Below are 26,353 nucleotides of genomic sequence, written 5' to 3'. Positions count from 1 at the left end.
AACACAAAAACAACCTGTCTCTGTGATCACTATAGGTGTATAAATAATAATATAGTGTTAAATAAAATCAGTCCCTTGGGCACAAAACTGAAAATAATACAGCTCTCCAAAAAGTGCACTTCTGCTGCTATTTCACATAACTGTTTGTTATGATGCCTTGACATTTTTGCACTTTATTTCTTTATTGAAAGAAAATTCTATGAAGAGAAAAGTTGTTTGCAAATGTGGTTACAATGCTAAAAAATGAAAAGTTAAAGCTAAAAAAAGAAATACACTTTATTGAGTTAACATTATTTCTTTATGGGGGAAAAATGTTATGAGCTAGAGAATATAACAACTACACTACCCAGCATGCAACGGGAGTTACGAGCATGCGCGGTAGCTCCGAAAAGTGTTGCATGTTGCCACGCTGTGAAAGTAAACGTCAAGAACTCAGCCAACACGCCTCGTCTGCATTATTTATAATTAGACAAACAACACATCCACAGTGTGATTTTGTTTTGTTTACAAGGAAAGAAAAACAAAAGTTAAAAAAGGGAGATGTCATATATGTATGTGCTGCGGTTGTTTTAAGAATGTTGCGACAGCTGCCGTAAAGGAGGTGCGTTGCTAGCCTGGTTGCTATGTTTCCGGTTGGTGGTAAAAGTGTTCGTCATGTGTCTTACCCTGCTAAAATCTCTCAGTAAAGTTATTCATTGGATTATACCTTTTGTTTTGAACTTTATTACACCTTGGAGCGCTTTTTCCCGTCCATTTTTTTCCTGCTTTCGCTATCTGAGCCTAATGACTGAGCTACGTGACTGATTTCTTGTGATGTCACACGGAGCATTTCTGGTCGGGACGGGATTCGTTCCGAGGGATTCGAATAAAGAACCAACTCTTTTCTTTACTATAGTGGTCTCGATAACGGGTACCGGTTCTCAAAAAGGGATTCGAGTCCGAGGACTCGGTTCTTTTCTTATCGAACAACCGAGAAAACCGGTTTCGAGTATCATCCCTACCCACGACACATTCTAAAAATACGATGAAAAAAAACATAAAAAGTGGTATAAAAGAGCAAACAGGTGAAATGTAACAAGAAAATGTTGCATTATTTACTCTAATAACACAAAGCTGCCATGCAGGCTGTTTCTTTCTTTAAAAAATAATAATGAATCAACATCAATGTCATTATGAATTATTGACCTATTAAAGGCTACATTTACTTCACATTAAATATTCCACTTTGAGATATTTTTGGGGGAAAATGTTGCATATTTTTTGGTTGCCATTTAAAAAACAAAGTTTTTTAAAGAAGGGCCTAAAACGAACAAACAAAAAACATAAACAACAATAAAACTTATAATCGACGCATAGATCTGAAGTTGATCTAGAGACTATTGTGGTAAAAGTTTAAAAAAATCTGTGTTGGCCCTGTGATGAGGTGGCGACTTGTCCAGGGTGTACCCCGCCTTCCGCCCGATTGTAGCTGAGATAGGCTCCAGCACCCCCCGCGACCCCGAAGGGAATAAGCGGTAGAAAATGGATGGATGGATGGAAGTTTTAAAAAATATTGGATTTATTTTTTTAAACTTTACTGAGCAGTACCATTTTGGATCCCCAATAATTTTAGTGGGACTTTTTTTGTCATCGCTCAAAAAAATAATGAATTAAAATCAATGTTGTTATTAGTTATTGACCTTTTTAAGACTCCAATTATTATATAATCTCAAATATTCCACTTTAAAATTTTATTGGGGGAAAATATTGCATATTTTGTGTTTTTTTCCATTAAAAAAAACCGGTTTTCCTTGACAAAAATGGCATACAACTTAAATCTTTAAAAGCGTTATATTGACAGATAGACCTAATGTTGATCTAGAGATTTAAACCTTGAATAATAATAATAATAATAATAATAATAATAATAATAATACTAAATAATGACACATTTGTAATATTTTTTTTGACCAAAACCTTTTGGGGTCCCCGGGATCAAGTCTGAGTGGAGGACTAAATGTATCTTTTTTATACATATATTGTATTGGTTTTTAAAATAAAAAATATCAAAATGGCCCACGCTTGCTTAGATTTTTCAGTGTGCGGCCCTCAGTGGAAAAAGTTTGGACACCCCTGACCTAGATAAACCAAATTATGTTGCAGGTACACAAATAGGTCAGACATCAGAGCGCTTTCAAGTGCAACACAGTTATTTTGTATTGTGCATTTAAGCACTGGGGGGTTTCTGTCAACAACAAAAAACACAAAACAGGTCAGGATGACTGTTGCATCACGTCTCATATGCGGCACTGTTTCCTTTACTATTATCTTCATTACACCTACTTTTATTGTGAAATCATGGTTTGAACTTTAAACCGGAAGCAACATTCTATTGTTACTGTGTAATGATCTTGATCTAACTCAAACCGGAAGTAGCATATGTTGCTTGCCACTTAAATGTAAAACATTCCTTATACAGTGGAACCTCGATTTACAGACTTAATTGGTTCTTGAACAAGGTTTGTAAATCTAAAAGTTGGTGTATTAAAGCTAATTTCTCCATAAGAAACAATGTAAATATGAATAATTGGTTCCAGCCTCAACAAACGTTCCTATTTTAGTTAAGGTTTGTACACTTTGAACACAATATCAAGTGATATACAGTACTGTAAATCAAACAAACATAACAAGGAGGTGATGAATCAACTGTCTCTTTATTAACAAGCTAAAACAACAATAACAAGCTGACCTGTCCTGTATGCGCTGCTCTGCCAACATGCACGCGCACACACAGAAGTCTCTTTGGTGCCCTCACAAACGATCAGAAATTACATAACTCCTGAACTTTTAACAACCATATTGCTACAATAAATCCTCTAAAGGCCTTAGTGGCCACATGCGTGGACAGCACCTTTTAGCTTTTATTTCCAAAATTGTGTACACTACTGAATTGCGGTCTTATGCCACTTATGTGGACACTTATACTGCTATCTGGTGGTGTCAGAAGAGAATAACATGCAATGGAATTTGGAAAAAAAAAGTGTAAAAATAAAAATTAGCATGTCACTACACATGAAGTTCACGTTTGTGTACTTATTGACTAAGTACATCATATCAAAAGATGATTTTTAGTTTTTATTCTAATTAGGGTCCAATAAGCCCAAATAGCAAAGAGAAAAAAAAACATGTCAACAAACAGCTTGGGCTTTAAGAGGATGATAAACATTCTAAAAAGTAAAATCCACTTACCGTACATTATCGGCAACGGTCCGCCTGTGGACTGCTACTCACGAGAGGAGTGAAACGAGCAGACTGATGGAGAGTAAGTAGAGGGCCGGTGGAAGTAGCCGAGTGTGCGTGCTTTGGAAGAGGCGCCGCTGAACAAGATGTAGTCTTCCCCTGTGCTATAAAACAAGTCGGCTTTGGCATCTTTTTCCAGAAAAGTCAGTTCTCATCACAATTAAAAACTTGCTGTGGAACAAAGCTGCCTCAGTTAATCTCTCTAAAAAATGGCCGCCAGTAGGACACAAAATAAATGACTGAAGTGTTTGTACACAGAGACCTGGTTTGCACGCAGAAGCATAATCGGCGCGATCTAAAGGTTCGTAAATCGAAAAGTTCACAAATGGAGGCGTTCGTAAATCTAGGTACCATTGTTGACTTCTTCCTCACCACTCGTCCCTGAGGTTCAATCAGCCCAAAACACAACTTCAATTTTTTCTCCCAAAAAAATTAAATTAATTGATATTGTATCGTTAAAAAATGTATCGCGATATAATGCCATATCGATATTTCTTCTCACTCCTATTGTCAACATGGAAACAATATGGTATAAAATATCAGGAAAAGACGAAGAAAAGAGACAGAATTAAATACATTTAGTAGCTTAATTCAGGTAAATTGCTATCATTAGCTAACCACACAAAAATCAATTGTGTGTGTGTGTGTGTGTATGTGTATGTGTGTGTGTGTCACAAGCGAACAACATTATTGTACGTCAATCTGTGCTAAAGCCGGAAGGGGATAGAGTATAATGCTTACAACACTTGCGTAAAAATCGCAAACAGCCCCTTTCAGCATTTCTGAAACAATTAAACCAGGGGTTCTTAACTTCTTTGACCCCAGGGCCCAACGTTTTAACTACAGAGGGGCCCGGGGCCCACTCAAATATTAACACTGAATTAGTAATCTTACTCTTGATTTTAATCGTATTCGATAATCATTTCTAACCTACCTACTGTTTACAACGTTGGTAAATGATATGAAACCATGTGTTAATCACAAAGATTATTATTTATTTAACACATAAACCTTAGACTTAGGTCAGGCTAACCAAATATACTGCATAAAAAGGGACTTATAAATAATTGACGACAAATGATTATATACATTATATAGTGCTGAAATAAATTAACTAAATCAATAGTGAATATGTTTCTTTACTATAATGTCAATAAAATTTAAGTGCAAATGAAAATATAGCTTCATCACTTTAGTCATATTTTTTGCACTTAAGAAACTTCTGTACGACTTAAGCTCCAGACTGTGTATTACAACGGCGTACAACTTGAGCCCATACGAACCACAGCTGAGAAATATATATTTTTGGCGGCCCTCTAGGCGGCACTCGCGGCCCAACAATGGGCACTTGCTCTATGGTTAAGAAACACTGAACTAAACCATGCCATATTGATTTCACCCTATTTGGGAAAAAAAGCTAATGTTACTAATTTGACTTTTTTTCTCTGTGCATGGCCGATCTAATCTCCTTGCCTGTTAATAGATAAAAGATCATTTCAGTTTCACAATACAGTATTGTAAAAGTGATACTTACATAATGCACTCAGTTTCCGTCTTACAGTATTTTCACAACCAAAAGTAAACCCACGAGCTAAAAATAAACTAACCTGTCACTCCTGCTTTTTACTTTGGCTTGTTTATGTACTTCTGGGCCAGTCTTTGTATCGTCCTGTGCCTCATTCGTGTCATTTCTCTCCTTCTGTCGTTGCAGACTATCCATGAGCCCTGATTTTCCTCACTACAGTTTCAGGATGCCAAATATAGGGTTTCAGAACCTGCCCCTTAATATCTACATTGTTGTGTTTGGGACGGCTATCTTTGTCTTCATCCTAAGCCTCCTCTTCTGCTGCTACTTAATAAGGTAAGCACCATGATGCCATTTAGCCACATAATGATTTGTCTCAGCAATATGCCTCATTCTTTGGCTACTAAAACTCTCATATTGGGCTTTCTTCCATCATAATTGAGCTTTTCCCCCAAATGATATTTATAAATGTCTTATGTGATAGTTTTAGCCTGTACCAGCATACTCTGGGGTATAGTTACATCAGGCACAATGGTTTGTAGAAATACTCACTAAAGGTCTTTGTACAGTAGGTGAGCAAATATTGCAAAGCAGATGACATTAGCGACCGCAAGGTCAGCCACCTGCACAAATATTGCAACATTTAACATTACACTGTTAGTTTTTCTTGGAGCGATTCATTGTGATCTAGGTTTTGTTGGCCTTAACAGTTGAATAGAAATCATACTGACTTACCTATACAAACTCATTATTTGACTGTTATTATTGTCTAGTTTTGAAAAGCATGCAGTCCACCTGCTCGTAATGAAAACCTTCATTTCAGAAAGCTATTGCAAAAGACGAGACATGCGTTCATTGTTCAAAATGTTTGTATTTATTCTGCTTGAAGTCCAATCACAAGGGTGCAAATTATTTCAACAGCACAGTTTGGAGAAGTGCGTTTGAATGATGATAAGATAACCAGAATTTAAAGGCCTACTGAAATGAAATTTTCTTATTTAAACGGGGATAGCAGATCCATTCTATGTGTCATACTTGATCATTTGGCGATATTTCCATATTTTTGCTGAACGGATTTAGTAGAGAACATCGACGATAAAGTTCGCAACTTTTGGTCGCTGATAAAAAAGCCTTGCCTGTACCGAAAGTAGCGTGACGTCACAGGTTGTGGAGCTCCTCACATCTGCACATTGTTTACAATCATGGCCACAAGCAGCGAGAGCGATTCGGACCGAGAAAGCGACGATTACCCCATTAATTTGAGCGAGGATGAAAGATTTGTGGATGAGGAAAGTGAGAGTGAAGGATTAGAGGGCAGTGGAAGCGATTCAGATAGGGAAGATGCTGTGAGAGGCGGGTGGGACCTGATATTCAGCTGGGAATGACTAAAACAGTAAATAAACACAAGACATACTGTATATATACTCTATTAGCCACAACACAACCAGGCTTATATTTAATATGCCACAAATTAATCCGCATAACAAACACCTCCCCCCTCCCGTCCATATAACCCACCAATACAACTCAAACACCCGCACAACACACTCAATCCCACAGCCCAAAGTACCGTTCACCTCCGTAAAGTTCATACAGCACATATATTTCCCCAAAGTTACGTACGTGACATGCACATAGCGGCACGCACGTACGGGCAAGCGATCAAATGTTTGGAAGCCGCAGCTGCGTACTCACGGTAGCGCGTCTGCTATCCAACTCAAAGTCCTCCTGGTAAGAGTCTCTGTTCTCCCAGTTCTCCACAGGCCAATGGTAAAGCTTGACTGTCATCGTTCGGGAATGTAAACAATGAAACACCGGCTACGACGTAGCCGCTACGTGTTTGTGTTGCTGCAGCCAGCCGCTAATACACCGATCCCACCTACAGCTTTCTTATTTGCTGTCTTCATTGTTCATTAAACAAATTGCAAAAGATTCACCAACACAGATGTCCAGAATACTGTGGAATTTTGTGATGAAAACAGACGACTTAATAGCTGGCCACAATGGTGTCCCAATATGTCCGCACAATCCGTGACGTCACGCGCAAACGTCATCATACGAGACGTTTTCAGCAGAATATTTCGCTGTAAATTTAAAATTGCACTTTACTAATCTAACCCGGCCGTATTGGCATGTGTTGCAATGTTAAGATTTCATCATTGATATATAAACTATCAGACTGCGTGGTCGGTAGTAGTGGGTTTCAGTAGGCCTTTAAAGTAAAATCATGTTAATATACAAAATGATTGCTTCCGTTATGATAATCATGGCACTTTGCGTCAAAGAATGAATTTATTCTTACTCATGCCCATTATCCACTGCACTTTACTAAACCAATACTGTATTTTTTTCCCACTGCTGTTCACTTATTGGTCGAGCAGATTTACCAATGTCACTAGTAATGACAACAATAAACAAACCCTGTGGCATTATGCTCCACAGTCTCCATGTTGCTGCGGTGGTCGGTTTCCTTGCCGCCCTCAATCTCCCCTCAAATAAATGTATATTTACCGTGGCGTGATTTTCATTGTTGCACATGGTAATGTCTTGACCGCCCCGAATGGAGGCAAGTAGATCTCAGACGTTTTGCGCCAGTACAGTGTAGTGGAACGAGGGCATAAGCAGCTAGTGTCGCCAACATGGCCACTTTCTTGCCAACTCTGGCGACATTCCAACTCCTTTTTAGCGACTTTATTTCCCGAAAAGCAACTAGCAACAAATCAGGTTGACCGTAGCCGAGCACAGCAGTCGCAGCTGCAGAGAGGAGACACACACCCCCACGCGTATGTGCAAAGTAGGGCTGCAACTGACGACTATTTTGATAGTTGACTAGTCATCATTTGTCAGATTATGAAGAATAAACCTATTTAATGGCTCTAATTTAGCAATCTTCTTCAAACATTTAGATATTTGTAGGCATGTGCTAACAAAGATTCATTCATTCAGAAATATGTGTTTATACTATAACTGTGCTGCTCCTTAGGCTGTTACTAGGGCTGGGAATCTTTGGGTGTCCCACGATTCGATTCAAAATCGATTCTAGGGGTCACGATTCGATCCAAAATCGATTTTTTTTTTCAATTCAAAACTATTCTCGATTCAAAAACGATTTTTTTTTTTTTTTTTTGGAAAATAATACACAACAATACCATAATAATGCAATACAATTTAATTTTGGAGTTCTGAACTTGTAATTTATTGCAGTGTTTATTAAGTGGTAATATGTCACATTTGTCCCAATTAACTTTATACCCTGATAAACAGCCATATTCAGTGATGACATTATTGATATAAAGAAGACAGGAGTTAACATGTGACAGGTAAAAAAATTATGTCGTCACAATACATCGATAGCTTATTATACTGAGAACCAATATTTATACCATGATTATTATTTTCACTTCTTATTTTTGCAGCTAAGGGTTCAATAACCAAATTAAATAATAATCCAGATGCAGGACATCCCTGTTTCACTCCTCTTTTTAACAAAAAAGGTTCTGAAATATGATTATTGGTTTGGACCAGGGGTCACCAACGCGGTGCCCGCGGGCACCAGGTCGCCCGCAAGGACCAGATGAGTCGCCCGCGGGCCTGTTCTAAAAAAAAAAAAAAAAAAAAAAAAAAAAAAAAAAAAAAATTTTAAATTTTTTTTTTAAAATTAAATCTACATAGAAAAAACACAAGATACACTTTCAATCAGTGCATCAACCCAAACAACCTCCCCCATGCACACTCATCCACACAAAATGGGTTATTTCTTTCTGCTACCAATATTCTGGTTCCCACAACATAGACAACACATCTGCAAGGGACACAGTCCCTGAAGCACACATGATTGTATAGGCTGCTGGTCCACTAACATTTTCATTAATTACTATTTTTTATGTAATTATTTTTATATTGTTTTACTTTCTTTTTTATCCAAGAAAATATTTTTTATTTATTTATCTTATTTTATTTTATTTTTTTTAAAAAGGGCCTTATCTTCAACAGACCAGGTTGTCAATGAAATTAGATTTTTTTAAAGGGTTTTTTAAACCAGGCCCAGTCCAGATAATGTCCAAGTCGGACTCAGCAACACACACCTTCATTCATGTACACAGAAAAAAATTAGGGAACACAACAGATTGCATATAATTTATAAACAAAACCCTTTGCATTCCATTCGAAAGGACGTTCCCTTTAGATTTCCGATCCTTAACATTTTACATTTATCATAATTAAGCTTTAGGCCAGATTGCTGTGAAAATATGTCCAAAAGATTAAGAAGGTTCCGCAAACAATGAGGAAAAATCTTATCTTTGTGAATCAGCCTTTTATGACATGAACTTCATCAAGAACAAACACAGAACACGCCTCACTGATGCACATCTGCAAGACTCACTCAGAGTTGCAGTGTCAAGTTACACACCAGAGTACAACACACTAGTTAACAGCATGCAATGCCAGGCTTCCCACTAACTGACAAAGAAACAGATAACAGATTTGGTGTCCAGTTCAAAGTGTGACATGATTTAAAAATTTGAGAGTTTACTTTTGTATTTTACATGAGTTATTATTTGTACAAACATGGTGCAAAGTAATTCATGATTTGTTAAAAAATGTTATTGGCTAGCTAGTTAAAATGGGATATTGTGATTTCACAAGACTGTCTTAGAAGTGATCATTTGAAAATGTTCAATTTGAAAAATGTGCACTTAGAGAAAATATAAAAATAAAGTGTTGCATATTGATATTTATCTGTTTCTATATATATCTATTGTGAGAAATCATTAAGATGATCAGTGTTTCCACAAAGATAAATATCATTAATTATTAATAATAACAGAGTTAAAGGTAAATTGAGCAAATTGGCTACTTCTGGCAATTTATTTAAGTGTGTATCTAACTGGTAGCCCTTCGCATTAATCAGTACCCAAGAAGTAGCCCTTGGTTTCAAAAAGGTTGGTGACCCCTGGTTTGGACTGATGCCATGGGCCTTGTATAAAGCATCTTAATCCATTGTATAAAATTATCTCCAAATCCAAATTTACGTAATGTGCAAAACATAAATGACCAGTTTATGCGGTGGAATGCCTTCTCCGCATCAACAGTATATACTGCTGTGGGATAAGGGAGACTTCCAGCATAGTAAATAACATTAAACAATTTCCTTCTATTGTCTGAAGATTGTCGACCTTCCATGAAGGCAGTTTGGTCAGTATGAATTAATTTTCCTATTACATTTGATAATCGTGTGGGTAAGATTTTTGCCAAGATTCAAAAGGATTCTCTATTCATTCAATACATAGGATTTCAGCAGGATCTACCCCAGTCTGCTGACATGCAAGCAGAGTAGTAGATTTTTGTAAAAAGCTTTTATAATTGTAAAGGACAATGTTTTATCAACTGTTTGCAATGATGTACATTTGTTTTAACTATTAAATGAACCAAAAATATGACTTATTTTATCTTTGTGAAAATATTGGACACAGTGTGTTGTCAAGTTTATGAGATGCGATGCAAGTGTAAGCCACTCTGACACTATTGTTCTTTTTTATTTTAATGTCTAATGATAATGTCAATGAGGGATTGCATTGTTATGGTATTGCTGTATATTGTTTTGTTGAATTGATTAATAAAAAAAATAAAATAAAAATAATAATAATAATTTAAAAAAAATAATCGATTTTTTAAAAATGAGAATCGATTCTGAATCACACGTCAGAATCGCGATTCGAATTCGAATCGATTTTTTCCCCCACACCTAGCTGTTACAAAAACAAAAATCACTGTTAAACCAGGTGTCCCAATACTAGTGTCCACAATTTGACACGTGGGAATTTTTTTTAACTGTCCTGTCTAGTTGCTCAGACTAATCCTGTTGTCCACAGCATCCATTGAAATTAATTATGCAAATGAGGCGATGACATCATCTAGCAACTTTTAGGGTTGATTATAGCTACTTTCTTTACTGAGGAAGTGGTTATTCACAGTGGCAGCACTGTAAGCAACTACTTGACATATGCTTACATTTAATTTGTGTGTTTACATGACTTAAGTTCATCCAGTCAAAGCATCTTTTACACACCAAGGCAGGATTTTACTAATCCTGAAACAATCACAGAAAGCACGACAGTATCTTGCAGCACAGATGGTAAGTAGGTTTAGTCATTCTGTTCTAATTTCGCCAAAAACACGACTTTGATGCAGTACCATTATTTAATACAAAATATCTTAAATGTAAGTTACTACAAGTAAATAGCAGAGCATGTTTGCTCCGTTTAAAGGCTTCTAAAGATGCAGTCTCCCAAAGTTACTGGCCCTGTACAGATGCACTAAAGAATAGTTCTATACAGTTAGGGATGGGTACCGAATCAGGTGATTTTTTTGCCCCCGACTGAATACAGTCTGTCCTCACGTAAATTTCAATGGTGCAAAATTACTGTCCATATGACTCAACCGAGGCTCTTTGCATTTCTGCACTTGGTGATCACTCCAGTAGCACTGAGAGCAGACTTGGCAAAACTACGGCTAGGTAATTGTGCAATTTTCAATGCCAGTAAAGAAATGTTCTCAAAAAAAAGCTCCAAAGTTAGTAAAATAAGGCTCTACATTTCTGAAAATGTGGTAGCTTGATGCTAATAGACATTAGTTTTGCTATTGACATGTTACTAATTAGCATTAGCGAATTAACATGGCAAATTTAACACATCCAAATGTGTTAATGGAAACTACAGCTTAAATACTTGTCACAATCCAACAGTTTGTGTGTAATAAGTATAATACTTACAGTATTAACACATTTTAGGGCACAACAAAAACAAAACCCACCATAAGCTGTACACTACTCCCATCTAATGTCTTACAACTGTAATTGCAACTTAATGTCCTGCGATGAGGTGGCGACTTGTCCAGGGTGTACCCCGCCTTCCGCCCGATTGTAGCTGAGATAGGCTCCAGCAATCCCCGCTACCCCGAAAGGGATAAGCGGTAGAAAATGGATGGATGGATGTCATACTTGCAAATGATAATATATTGATAGTAAAATAAGATATAAGAACTGGACAGCTGTTATCATAATCATCTCATTGTTAAATATTATAATAAAAACATAAGATTTTATTATCAAAAACAATATTTATTACTCCACACAAAACTACCAGAAATTGGGACTGTTGAGTACTGGTACAGATACCTAGGTACCAGGAGTTAGCACTGTATTGGTTCAAATGTGAACGGTGCCCATCCCTATACAGTATTACCTGTATTAATTTTTGTTTACTGACAGAATGGTTTATGATATTTACTGTGGCCACATTTTTTTTTTATTCAATACATGGGATTGCCCTTTTGGAAAGATATGTATTGGACAATTGTTACAAAATAACAAATATATTGCTCTTCTTCCCCCAGAATTGTCACATGTGTTTGCCAATGAACACGACACTGCCCCCGGTGGTAGCATAAAGTCAGTGCATTTACAACGGCTCCTGCAAATTATTTCCGTTCTACTTCAGCACCGATGTGCTTCGTTTTACAACACATGCACTTCGCTAAGTCTACACCTCACATTGACATAAAAGGGTTGATAACAAGTTGAAATACGGAACCAGTAATTTACCAAGCAGTAAGTTTAGCTCACATTTTCGACTACCTGAATAGTGGGACATCATAGCAGTACAATACTGTTGAACTATTGACTAATATGACTAAGATAAGAAAGAATGACACACATTGTTGACCGGCAAGGATTTGTATTCATGTCACATTTATTGTGGATATGCCGTCAACTGAACACTACCTTGCTGTCTAGCCGTGCTCTTTTGGTGCCTCTTCATGACTCTTTATGCAACCAAACTGAACTTTACTGCTTGATGTATGAATACAGACACCCTAGATTTTTTTAGTATCAGTCCCTCAAACTATCAAATTATTTGTCAGTATTGAAACTTTGCTAAAATGTGCATCTGGAGAAAGGCAACTCTCTCACCCTCGCACACTTGACCATGACCCTTACCATTGGGAGTGTCTGCATCTTTACCTGCTGACCTTTTATTTTTTTTATTTTTTTTAAATGTCAGTTTCTCTCCTAGACTGTGCTGCTTGTTTTACAGATCCCTCTCACACTGCTGCGAGAGGTTAAGGTTACTTGTAATGGAGGTAAATCTTACAAACCTATGAATTTCTCCTATCTCTTCCGCCCGTTCTTCCCCTTGTCTCCATGTTTGTTGTCACTCTCATAGCCTAGATGACCTGTTCTCTCCTCAATCAGCTGATTCCATTTGACTATGTTTATGAAGCACCACATCACGAGTCCCGAGAAAAACTGTGGGTTAATTGTGGATTCAGCTATTGTTTTTTCTTAAATTTGACTAAAGGAACATCAGTAACTGAGTTGATTTTTTTGTTCTACTGAAAAGATCAATTCTGTTTGTTTATTAAAGAATGCTACTTGTACAAACCCCGTTTCCATATGAGTTGGGAAATTGTGTTAGATGTAAATATAAACGGAATACAATGATTTGCAAATCCTTTTCAACCCATATTCAATTGAATGCACTACACAGACAAGATATTTGATGTTCAAACTCATAAACTTTATTTTTTTTTGCAAATAATAATTAACTTAGAATTTTATGGCTGCAACACGTGCCAAAGTAGTTGGGAAAGGACATGTTCACCACTGTGTTACATCACCTTTTCTTTTAACAACACTCAATAAACGATTGGGAACTGAGGAAACTAATTGTTGAAGCTTTGAAAGTGGAATTCTTTCCCATTCTTGTTTTATGTAGAGCTTCAGTCGTTCAACAGTCCGGCTCTCCGCTGTCGTATTTTACGCTTCATAATGCGCCACACATTTTCGATGGGAGACAGGTCTGGACTGCAGGCGGGCCAGCAAAGTACCCGCACTCTTTTTTTACAAAGCCACGCTGTTGTAACACATGCTGAATGTGGCTTGGCATTGTCTTGCTGAAATAAGCAGGGGCGTCCATGAAAAAGACGGCGCTTAGATGGCAGCAAATGTTGTTCCAAAACCTGTATGTACCTTTCAGCATTAATGGTGCCTTCACAGATGTGTAAGTTACCCATGCTTTGGGCACTAATGCAAACCCATACCATCACAGATGCTGGCTTTTGAACTTTGCGTCGATAACAGTCTGGATGGTTCGCTTCCCCTTTGGTCCGGATGACACGATGTCGAATATTTCCAAAAACAATTTTAAATGTGGACTCGTTAGACCACAGAACACTTTTCCACTTTGTATCAGTCCATCTTAGATGATCTCGGGCCCAGAGAAGCTGGCGGCGTTTCTGGATGTTGTTGATAAATGGCTTTCGCTTTGCATAGTAGAGCTTTAACTTGCACTTACAGATGTAGCGACCAACTGTATTTAGTGACAGTGGTTTTCTGAAGTGTTCCTGAGCCCATGTGGTGATATCCTTTAGAGATTGATGTCGGTTTTTGATACAGTGCCGTCTGAGGGATCGAAGGTCACGGTCATTCAATGTTGGTTTCCGGCCATGCCGCTTACATGGAGTGATTTCTCCAGATTCTCTGAACCTTTTGATGATATTATGGACCGTAGATGTTGAAATCCCTAAATTTCTTGCAATTGCACTTTGAGAAACGTTGTTCTTAAACTGTTTGACTATTTGCTCACGCAGTTGTGGACAAAGGGGTGTACCTGGCCCCATCCTTTCTTGTGAAAGACTGAGCATTTTTTTGGGAAGTTGTTTTTATACCCAATCATGGCACCCACCTGTTCCCAATTAGCCTGCACACCTGTGGGATGTTCCAAATAAGTGTTTGATGAGCATTCCTCAACTTTATCAGTATTTATTGCCACCTTTCCCAACTTCTTTGTCACGTGTTGCTGGCATCAAATTCTAAAGTTAATGATTATTTACACATTTTTTTTATCAGTTTGAACATCAAATATGTTGTCTTTGTAGCATATTCAACTGAATATGGGTTGAAAATGATTTGCAAATCATTGTATTCCGTTTATATTTACATCTAACACAATTTCCCAACTCATATGGAAACGGGGTTTGTACTTGTACCGTTACAGTTATAGTTTTACTTAATCTGTAATTCTTTAATCCAGTTATACGAATTCACGGCTGAGTCTCATGATCACAAATGCAGTCATGCAGTACAAAGCCAACAAAAACAACCTAAAGTGCCTGCACGGCTTACCCTCTCACGATTGTGAGAGCTTGGACAAAATGTAGCACCAATGTGATGTTACTGATTGCCTTTATATTTCATCATCTTTCGGTGTCACAACAACACATTGAGTGCCACGAGGCAAGTATTTGACAGCGAAAGGGCATTCAAGTATGCTTTTCTGTCTTTTTCCCCAGGATGTCTAAATGGTTTTGTAATGATGTGGAGAATGTGACGGTCACTTACTAATTGAGAAGATGCTTTGTCTTTACGTCTCCCCAGGTTACGACACCAGGCACACAAAGAGCTCTATGCATACAAACAAGTAAGCACTCTAGTCCTTTGTAAACAGTACACACAGCAGATGTATTCGCCATACAATTGATTGATTGATTGAAACTTTTGTTAGTAGATTGCACAGTACAGTACATATTCCGTACAATTGACCACTAAATGGTAACACCTGAATAAGTTTTTCAACTTGTTTAAGTCGGGGTCCAGCGTTCAGTAGAGCACAGAACTGGACCAACTGTTAATTCAAGGATTCAAGGAGTTTTTGTGATTCTTGTCCCGATACCCACGCAAATAACAAGTATTAAGAAACATTCAAAGTGCACTTACTTTAAACAGCTTGAGGTAACATAAAACGTGTTGAGTATAGAAATACTGCGTTGACGAGCGATGTGCAACAGACAATAAGGTTCCGTTCCCTGCAATTAAAATAAGTGTGACATTAGGCATAATTTAGTTAAATTTAACAAAAAAATTAAAACTGGAACAATTTTAAGATTTGTTTTCTTTTTTTAAGCAATTTTAAGATTAAACAGATGAGACTCTGAGTTAAATTTGCAGTTTCTGTGTTTTTTTCAACAAAAAATAGAAACGATGGAACATTTCTATTTGTATTCTGGGACAGTGGTGGCAAAATGTATGACTCAAATGGCAAAAGCAAAAATTACAGTAGCAACTCAACTTGCGAGCTTACATGGTTCTATGACGTGAGCTCGTAACTTAAAACACATGTATCTCAAATAGGGGTGTAACGGTACACAAAAATTTCGGTTCGGTACGTACCTCGGTTTAGAGGTCACGGTTCGGTTCATTTTCGGTACAGTAAGAAAGCAACAAAATATAAATTTTTGGGTTATTTATTTACCAAATTTGTAAACAATGGCAAAACATACATATACACACAGGGTCCATTGCCAGGGTTAATGTGGTCAACATATATAAAATAAAAACTAGATAAGATAATGCTCAGAATGGTTTCTTAACAAAACTTTTCCACATATAAAGTGCTTTTTTTGATTGATTGAGACTTTTATTAGTAGATTGCACAGTACAGTACATATTCTGTACAATTGACCATTAAATGGTAACACCCCAATAAGTTTTTCAACTTGTTTAAGTCGGGGTCCACGTTAATCAACATTAAACTGCTTCAAGTTGTTGCTCAGATTAAATAAAATGACAAAACTTTTCTTCCACATATAAAAAGTGCAATATTAAACAGTTTCAAGTCAGCTCAGCCTCAGATTAACTTTTTTTCCCCCCCAGCCTGGCTAACATTGCAGTAAGAGGTGGGAGCTGTTTGCTCGTTTTTATCTTTGTTGAAGCGATGTTCACTTGGGGGTGGTGCCGCTTCAAATGGGTTAGCATGTTTGACGTGTTGGCAGAAGCATGTCTTACCGCTGCTGAACAATGTCGGCAAACCTCCGTCCTCCGCACCGCGCAGCCAAAGTGTTCCCAAACGGGAGATCTTAACGAGGCAGGAGGGTCTTCCAGCTCTGGCTTTTATATGTTGTAGTAGCCCGGTCGTTGCTAGCATGCCGTGTGTTGTGCCTCAGTGTGCATTGTTTACACAACGTGCAGTACGCTACTTAATATGTCCGTATGGAAACCCGTTCCGGTTCGCCTTTGAACCGAACCGGAAACCCCGTACCGAAACGGTTCGATACAAATCACGTACCGTTACACACCTAATCTCAAAACAACGTTGCCCATTAGAATGAAGTGAAATCTATTTAATCTCCACAATTTTAACATGTAATATGCCTTTTAAAAAGAAAAACACACCTTTAGGCAAGTGATATTGTAATAAAAAAAACAATACAATCGAGTGTACTACAAACAACTACAGTAGTTTTGTAATGTAATAATAATGTACATCATTTGCCAGCAGCTTCTCCATATTTTCATAGATAAATGTCCACCGGTTAGATATTATTTTAACATATTTGCTTAAGTATGGTGCGGACTGGCAGTGCTACCCTTGAAGTACGTCACCAAGTCAGCTACGCTCATGTTTTAAATTATTTTTTAAAATGTCATTAAATGAATATCTTCAGCTCCTTCTTCTCAGCACTGTGCTTCACTCCAACCTTCTCCTTACCAATGGTTAAAAAACAAAGGTATTTCGATCTCTAGCTAGAAGCTAATGATAGTGAGTAAGACCAGATTTTTTGAGGTAGACCTTACAACAATTGCGACGCCAACTAGTAGTGGGGAGGCTCATAACTCAGATTGTTCAAAACTCAATTAAAAAATTACTTAATTAGCCATAAGAGCGCTTGTATCCTAAAACATTCACAAACAAACCGTGATGAGATTAATTACTGGTTTCCTGACATAATTTATATTGCTCATAAACTGCATATTTGTGCCTCACTGTTGAGCGTTTATGAAGTTTCTTTACAGACATTATAATGTTTATTCATCTGGTATGCCTTTCAGGTCATTCAGAAGGAAAAGGTCAAAGAGTTAAATTTGCATGAGGTAAGTAAGCACTTACCTTTCTTCTTCTGCTCCCTTCACTTGACACTTTCATATTATCAAAGATGTTCTCTGCAACAATGGGTACTAACAAGCAGCTATCCAGGGGGCAGGGCGTCCTGTAATGTAACCTGACAAGTTCACCATGCACTGATCACTAAGATTTAAATGAGCTACAGTATGAGCTAGGTGTATTGTTTTTTTTTTTTTTGTTTCTCTTACAAATGTACTGGTTAGTAGGAGGGTCTAGTAGAAAATGGGATGCACCTTCATATGTATGTATTTTAAGACATAACTTATAAAAAATTTAAAAAAGCTTTGCCCTGAGGATGTGGCATTTGTGTTGCGCATTACTGCAGTGTTATTTCCACTAGTTCATATAGAAATCCAAAATAAAAACCTAATGTTGACCAGACACACACGAAAATGAGCACATATTACAACTTTGCGATGTTAGCGTTTGTGATTTTTATTGAATTATTACTTAAAGTACCAGTATAATGGGAAAAACTATTTGCTTTTATGTTGAAGCTATTATCATATATATCTGATTTATGACACCAAAAGACTTCCAACGTTTGCGAGTAAATAGATATGATCAAAATAGTATTAATCTCACGGAGATTCCCAAGCCGTTTAGAGAAGATAGTGAGCAAGCCAGTCACGTGATCGCGTGACATAGCGGGAGGAACTGCAGATCCCTTTCCCATCAACAACAATGCTAATCAAGCAGACTTTGTGAGAGCCAACAACGATTACTTTGGGGGAAAATATGATGCACAACTTAACATTTTTGAGCCCGAAAACAAAGAGGGTGAGCAATAACTTTTTGAAGCCGAGTACTAAACGGATGCAGCTTTATTGACACACTATAGCATCAGCAGCATTGCTCGGTCCTAAACATACAAATGAACCATATTAAACCATAATTAAAAACTAACACTCACTTTAATATTTCAACTCTCGCTGGGATGCCGACCGACGGGACGCTCACATAATCCCGTTTAGATGAAGAATCAATCACAATCCCTACAAAGGGTTAAAAAAGTTGCCGCAACTAGCATCTTTTTGTGTCTTTTTTGCCATGTCAAAGTCGACCAGCCTGTCGGTCCATGGCCACATTTGTCTACTACCAGGTGAGAGATGCACGATTTAAAATGTACAATTTACTTTTAGCAAGTTTGAGACGAAGCAGAAGCATCTGCCGGTTTAGTGTGTGAACAATAGCTGCGTAAGCTAGCCTGGCCGGGGAAGGTTTTTTCCTGTTGATTTTCGATAAGCACGCTTTTTATGTTTGCATTGCTTGGCTCCCAGTTCCACATTTACTGCGTCAAGTCACGCCGACCTTACTCTCTCGGCTTCCATCTGCTCCAACGTTCTAGCCTCGCTCCGTGCTCGCTTCTATAAGCAGCAGTTCATCCTCCGTATGTTCAGGTTCAAAAAGATAAGGTTGTGAATCCTCGTTTATCCAAAAATATTAGCTTTGTTGTCTGCCATGATTAGAACACACACCTATTTGTTTCTGAAAGTAGGAACAAATTTGTTGCCGGAAGTCGAAAGTGTGTTGCTATGGGAACGGAAATAAATGCGCTGAGTAAAAGTTCCGGTAATGCTTAAAATTACCAAAATACAGTAAATATTATACATATTATATATTGTTATTACCTGTCTGTTGCTACTATATATATATATATATATATATATATATATATATATATATATATATATATATATATATATATATATATATATATATATATATATATATATATGTGTGTGTATATATATATATATATATATATATATATATATATATATATATATATATATATATATGTGTGTGTATATATATATATATATATATATATATATACACACATATATATATACACACATATATATATATATATATATATATATATATATATATATATATATATATATATATATATATATATATATATATATATATATATATATATATATATATATATATATATATATATATGTCTCAATTGGATTATCCAAAAAAAAATAGTGCTCGATACCGTGGTAGAGCGTAATATGTATGTGTGGGAAAAAATCACAAGACTATTTCATCTCTACAGGCCTGTTTCATGAGGGTTTCCTCAATCATCAGGAGATTTTTTTTTTTTTTTTTCATCTTCTGATGATTGAAAAAACCCTCATGAAACAGGCCTGTAGAGATGAAATAGTCTTGTGATTTTTTCCCACACACATACATATATATATGAGGCCTCTTTTATTATTGACAATGGTGGATTCAAAACAACCAAAGCTCTTGGCCCTTTAAGGATATGTTGTTCATCCGCATTTGGCTGTTGTATATATTTTTGTTATCAGCTTTGTATGCAACTGTCACAACAAGCTTCAGGCTTTTCTTATTTGTTATCACTTGTATTTTGTTATCATGTGAGTCACCTCAGCAACAGATACTACAACCTTTATTTTACTTGCACAAAAACACAAGCAACCTAGTGGTGGACGACCTAGTTTCGTGAACCATGCTGGGGGAGAATCCTGAAGACGCAAGAGTAGACATATACATTTTGACTGGACTTTTGTACAATGTTGAAGTCATTGTAGATTAGATTAAATGCCTCCTATATACCAACCATTATATGGACAACAAACGTTTGAGACACCTTTCATTTCAATTAATCAACAGTCTGTAAGAGACCATTTTCTGTGCCATCATGATGGTGCCCAGTGCAACATCCATAAAGACATGATGACTTTGGTGTGTATGAACCGTCAATCTCCTTTGTAAAAGCGCTGGGTGATAAAATTATATTAATATGTATCACAATATACATGTAATTGGTATCAATAAAAAAAAAAAAATTGTCGGAAGAAACGGGATGTTAATCACAGTAATCACTAATCAGTGGGAATGACAAGCTAACAGCCAATCAGGTAACAGTATCAGCTATCAAGTTTTGGTTGTGCCATCTCGTTGTCTGGCAGTTGAATTCTGTTAAGCATTTCTTACGTATTCCTTATTTTTGCACCTTCATTTTAAAATGTTTTTGGTAAGTGTTCAATGTGATTCAATGTGAAGTCTTTTCCATGGTTGTGTTGACATTTCCTTTCCCTTCTGCCTTAATAGTTGAGGGGATTACAATCAAATGGAAGGTTACGTTTAAAAAATATAGATACATATAGATCAAAAATATCAATAATCGTCGATATAAAACACTTATATCGCGATACAGTTTTCAGCCATATCGCCCAGCCCTACTTTGTAATGACCTTCAACCAAGATTGCGAGCCAGCAGGTTCAACATCTGTGACTTCTGACCAATCTACCACAAATATCAGAGAAAGTATTTTAGTTAACCTACAAAACACAATTTTTTGTTTGTTTTTTTTGTTTTCATGTTTATTTCGAATATGTAGACAAAACAAAAATAAACAAATTTTGCAAAAAAACAACAAAAAAGCCATTCAAGAATGAATAACAAAAACCATAATAATAATAATAATAATAGTAATAATAAAAAGTAAAAAGAAACAGGAAATGAAAATAAACATTAATGTAAACATATAAATAAATAAATGATAAATGGGTTATACTTGTATAGCGCTTTTCTACCTTCAAGGTACTCAAAGCGCTTTGACAGTATTTCCACATTTACCCATTCACACACACACTGATGGCGGGAGCTGCCATGCTAGGCGAAAAGAAGTGAGAAGAAGTAAAAACTTATGTACTCCCACCCCTCTTATTACTTACTGTATGTTTATTAATAATAATAGTATATAAAAATGTTATGTTATATAAATACATATACATATATAAGTATGTACATATATTAAGGCTGAAACGACGCGTCGACATAGTCGACGTCATCGGTTACGTATATACGTCGACACCGTTTCTGTGCGTCGACGCGTCGCATATTTACGTCACGCTACCGTCATGGCGAAGCGCAAAGCAGACGATCAAAGCAGACGATGCGAGCGGTGCGAGCGAGGGAGAAAAAGCACGCCAAAAGTCGTCAAAAGTGTGGGAGTATTTCAATAAACGGCCTAATAATGTTGTTGTATGCACACTGTGTCGAGCGGAAATGGCCTATCATAGCAGCACAACGGCTATGAACGAACATTTGAAAAGAAAACCATCAACTAGTCAATCGTCCGCGTGAGCATACGTTGTCATCATTACACAAAAACATGAATGTGTCATTTGTATCTGCTAGGGGTGTAACGGTACGTGTTTTGTATTGAACCGTTTCGGTACGGGGCTTTCGGTTCGGTACGGGGGTGTACCGAACGAGTTTCTAAGCTAAAGCTAAAGTCTTAACAAGCTACTTTGCTCCTTCTGCCTCTGTCTCAGCCCGCAGCATTGTCCCACCCACACAACCATCTGATTGGTACACACGAAGCATTATCAGCCAATCAGCAGTGCGTATTCAAAACGTTACCAGCCAATCAGCAGTGCGTATTCAGAGCGCATGTAGTCAGCGCTTCAGCGTCTAGCAGATAGGTGTTTAGCAGTTGAGCATCAGGCAGCGGACTCTCCCCAAATGATAATAAACACCTCCCAGTCAACTACTAGTAACATCACTATGAGCCCGTTGACCTTCTAGAAACTTAAACTGCAGCTCAGCTCACTCGCAGTCCTGGCTTGAGGTGAAGGCTAATTAGCTCTCAGTTCCAGCCACATCGACCCCTTCTGAGCGCCTATTTTCAGCTGCTGGAAATATTGTAAACATGAAAAGAACCAGAGCATGTAGACATGCTAACCTTTCTTCATTACAACTGTTAGACACTCACTGGAATGAGTAGAATTGGTTATTGTGTACTGTGTTGGACTGGATGTTTATTTTGCACATTTTAAAAGCAATACTTAATGTTTACAGTGCTCCAGAATATTTAGATTGGCACTTTTTTTGTATTGGATGTTTATCTTTATTTCTGCACATTTTAGCAAATAAGCAATACTTTCACTTTTGTTGAAATGTTTACACTGTTGTTACAGAATATTTCGTTTTGCACTTTTTTGTATTGGATGTTTATCTTTATTTTTGAACACTTTAAAGCAAAATAAGCAATACTTTTACTTTTGAAATGCTTATACTATTGCAAAATATTAAGATTTGCACTGGATGTTGACTTTTATATTTGCACATTAAAAAGCAAATAAGCTACTTTTAATTTTGTTAAATGTTAAAAGTTTTAAATGTTTACATTGTTACAGAATATTTAGTCATGTTGTTGTCAATGTTGACTGAGTGGCCATACTTCTTTTTTTTTTGTAAATAAAAGCCATGCCTTTTGAAAAAACTGGCCTACATTTATTTTTTCATCTTCATTTTGAATAAAAAAATAATCGGTAAAAGGAAAAATAATCTATAGATTAATCGAAAAAATCTATAGATTAACCGATTAATCGAAAAAATAATCTATAGATTAATCGATAGAAAAATAATCGTTAGCTGCAGCCTTAACATATATACATATATCTACAACATACAATATTTTCTTTACTTTTGCAATAGCTAGTGTCTCAACACTTGTGTCCATATATGTTTGAATACTCTTGTAAGGGAATAGTGGCCACCCATTTCTCCACTATAAATTTTTATTTAGCCTATCTCATAAAGCGGGTGTTGCTATCCAGTCCATCATATCCGTCAAACAAGATCTATGGTACCAGGACCTAAATGCATTCATTCTAGCCTGCAGGCTTGTGTTCCACTCATATTTTCTTGTGGAAGAATTTACAAAACCAATTTTACTCACATGTGGAGAATCGGTGACAAATCTCTAAGCATCAGTAATCTATTGTTGGATTCTTGATGGCTTCTCCGCCATTGAATGTGTGTGGGTGTCACATTACACTTCCTTTTGTCCAAAGCCACTTAGAGGTAATAAACAGAGTTGGTCAACAGTAATGAATGCTGTTTTTGTGTAAGTGTAAGTACGAAGTGACAGACTGTACAGGTGCAATTTTTAGAGTAGTGTAAGAAACAAAAATAGTTGTGACCGACAAGGGGTGACAACCTGCAAGACTTTTTTGTTGTTGTTGTCTGAAGGTATTTCAGTCCCTCCAACTCGGAAACCACAGTAACTTCACCAAAGTAACAGAACTTGCGCGCAGTTTTAGCGTCCGTTCTTCAGGAGGTTTCTTTCCAGCTATATTATTTTATCCAGTCACGCAAAAGCAGTTTGATGTCTTTGGGAAAAGAAAGTGTCTTAAGTCTCCTCCTGCTCTCTTGCAGATATGTGCGGTGTGCTTGGAGGAGTTCAAACAGAAAGACGAGTTGGGGATTTGTCCGTGCAAACACGCATTTCATAGAAAGTAAGTACAAGGCTTTGTTGATTCTTCATGAAGACACACACACACAAACACAGAGAAGAACACGTGGATCCATACAGTTCTGGAATTAAGTAAAACAACACTTTCAAAACAGCCCAGAGGGTGCATACCTGTGAGGTACATACAGGTCAATTATTGTCTCAAAAAAACTATTAAGTACCAAAAATACAGGTGTAACGGATCACTGCCTAGGACAGGATTACCTGCGTGTTGCCAGCATGACTCCCACACGTGCACTTTGACAAACATACTCATACACACTGGACTCTGGCCACTTTTTTTTACAAAGTTGTTTATATCTGAATGACACCTCCCTTGGCCTAGTTTTCTCCCCACTTGCTGCTGGACTTGTCACACTGTAAAAACTCTCGTATGTGTGCAAGGCTAGGCAGAGAACCCAAAGTTGTGTTGCACTGCAAATGTGAAAATTATATACACTAGAACGTTTGGATTAGGGGTGTCCAAACTTTTTTTTTTAGGCTTAAAACGTTTGATCGAGGGCCGAAAGCCGACTGCATATAAAACAACTCTATATATATATATATATATATATATATATATATATATATATATATATATATATATATATATATATATATATATGTATATATATGTATGTATATAATGTACAAAACCCAAAACCAGTGAAGTTGGCACGTAAATCGTAAATAAAAACAGAATACAATGATTTGCAAATCCTTTTCAACTTATATTCAATTGAATAGATTGGAAAGACAAGATATTTATTGTTCGAACTGAGAAACTTGGTTTTTTTTTTGCAAATAATCATTAACTTATAACAATAATAGTAATGGATTAGATATATTTAGCACTTTTCTAAAAGGTGGTGTTTTATTTTTTGGAAAAAACAACTTAGCGTTAGCATCCAAACTGCAGATGCTAGCTTGTCCTCATGTGTCACTCTAAACAAATAATTTGTTATGCAAGTCAAAAATATTTAAATAGCGCGAGCTGCCAAAGCAGACTTGTACCTTGTGTCTGTGTGTTTGCTCTGTAAATGTGCAGGGTGCTTTCGGGTCATGTGCTGCATCGTCGATGTAGTGTTATTGTGACGTGCCAAACGTTTCACCGCAGGTTTTTTTCTTTTACAGTTTGAAATGATTGTGGAACTTTTGACAGCTGCTCTCATTTTATGGGGGTCCTTTCCTCTCTTTCCTCTCTTTCCCCTTTCTTTGTTTTTCTTAGAGACGTCTCTTACTGTTTATGACTGTTTGCCGCCACACACAACCGCTCTCATGTGCGCTGTAGGGTAGCGCGATATATCTACTACCGTATTTTTCGGACTATAAGTCGCTCCGGAGTATAAGTCGCACCGGCCGAAAATGCATAAAAAAGGACAAAAACACAAGTCGCACTGGAGTATAGGTCGCATTTTTTGGGGACATTTATTTGATAAAACCCAACCCAAGAATAGACATTTGAAAGGCAATTTAAAATAAAGAAAGAATAATGAACAACAGGCTGAATAAGTGTACGTTTTATGACGCATAAATAACCAACTGAGAACGTGCCTGGTATGTTAACGTAACATATTATGGTAAGAGTCATTCAAATAACTATAACATATAGAACATGCTATACGTTTACCAAACAATCTGTCACTCCTACTCGCTAAATCCCATGAAATCTTATACGTCTAGTCTCTTACGTGAATGAGCTAAATAATATTATTTGATATTTTACGGTAATGTGTTAATAATTTCATACATAAGTCGCTCCTGAGTATAAGTCGCACCCCCGGCCAAACTATGAAAAAAACTGCGACTTATAGTCCGAAAAATACGGTATATATAAATGATATAAATTTGTCCGACAATAAAGATCTTAATACAATCGTCATATCGCGATAAAGTTGTGTGCCAATAGATTTGACAACAACAAGCTGCAAAAAACACGCCCATAAGCAATGTAATGTCATTGCTAATCCTCGCCTCTGTGGCGGTGTGTAAACTGCGTTTCTTAAGAGTATCATTATCACTAGAAGTCGAGAAATAGCTAAACATGCTACACGACACACCGTAGGACAGGGGTGGGCAATTATTTTTTACCGGGGGCCGCATGAGCAACCCGAGCACTGCTGGAGGGCCACACCGACAATATTTCAATTAAATTTTGCTTAAATTATTTTTGATATACCGTAAGATAGATAATAATAATAATAATATTTTCATTTAACCTAACTTATCTTTATACAAAAGCAGATGGCTTTTGATGGTTTTATTTTTAACACTTTCTTACACAACACTTCCTGATG

The 26,353-nt window shown here is 36.8% G+C and overlaps 1 protein-coding gene across 4 annotated transcripts in view; it reads left to right on the top strand.

Moving 5' to 3' along the window:
* Nucleotides 1–26,353, top strand: part of rnf24 (ring finger protein 24) — a 78,083-nt gene that overhangs the window by 40,437 nt on the left and 11,293 nt on the right. For all 4 annotated transcript variants that reach the window (XM_062027087.1, XM_062027090.1, XM_062027089.1 and 1 more), the window contains 4 exons: nt 4,991–5,140; nt 15,243–15,285; nt 17,694–17,735; nt 23,981–24,060. In XM_062027087.1, the coding sequence (XP_061883071.1) occupies nt 4,991–5,140; nt 15,243–15,285; nt 17,694–17,735; nt 23,981–24,060 (315 nt within the window). The remainder of the gene's footprint in view (nt 1–4,990; nt 5,141–15,242; nt 15,286–17,693; nt 17,736–23,980; nt 24,061–26,353) is intronic.

The sequence above is a fragment of the Entelurus aequoreus genome, linkage group LG18 (assembly GCF_033978785.1).
Source record: "Entelurus aequoreus isolate RoL-2023_Sb linkage group LG18, RoL_Eaeq_v1.1, whole genome shotgun sequence".
NCBI lineage: Eukaryota > Metazoa > Chordata > Actinopteri > Syngnathiformes > Syngnathidae > Entelurus > Entelurus aequoreus.
The sequence above is the reverse complement of the archived record's forward strand: the minus strand, read 5'-3'. Positions and strand labels throughout refer to the sequence as shown.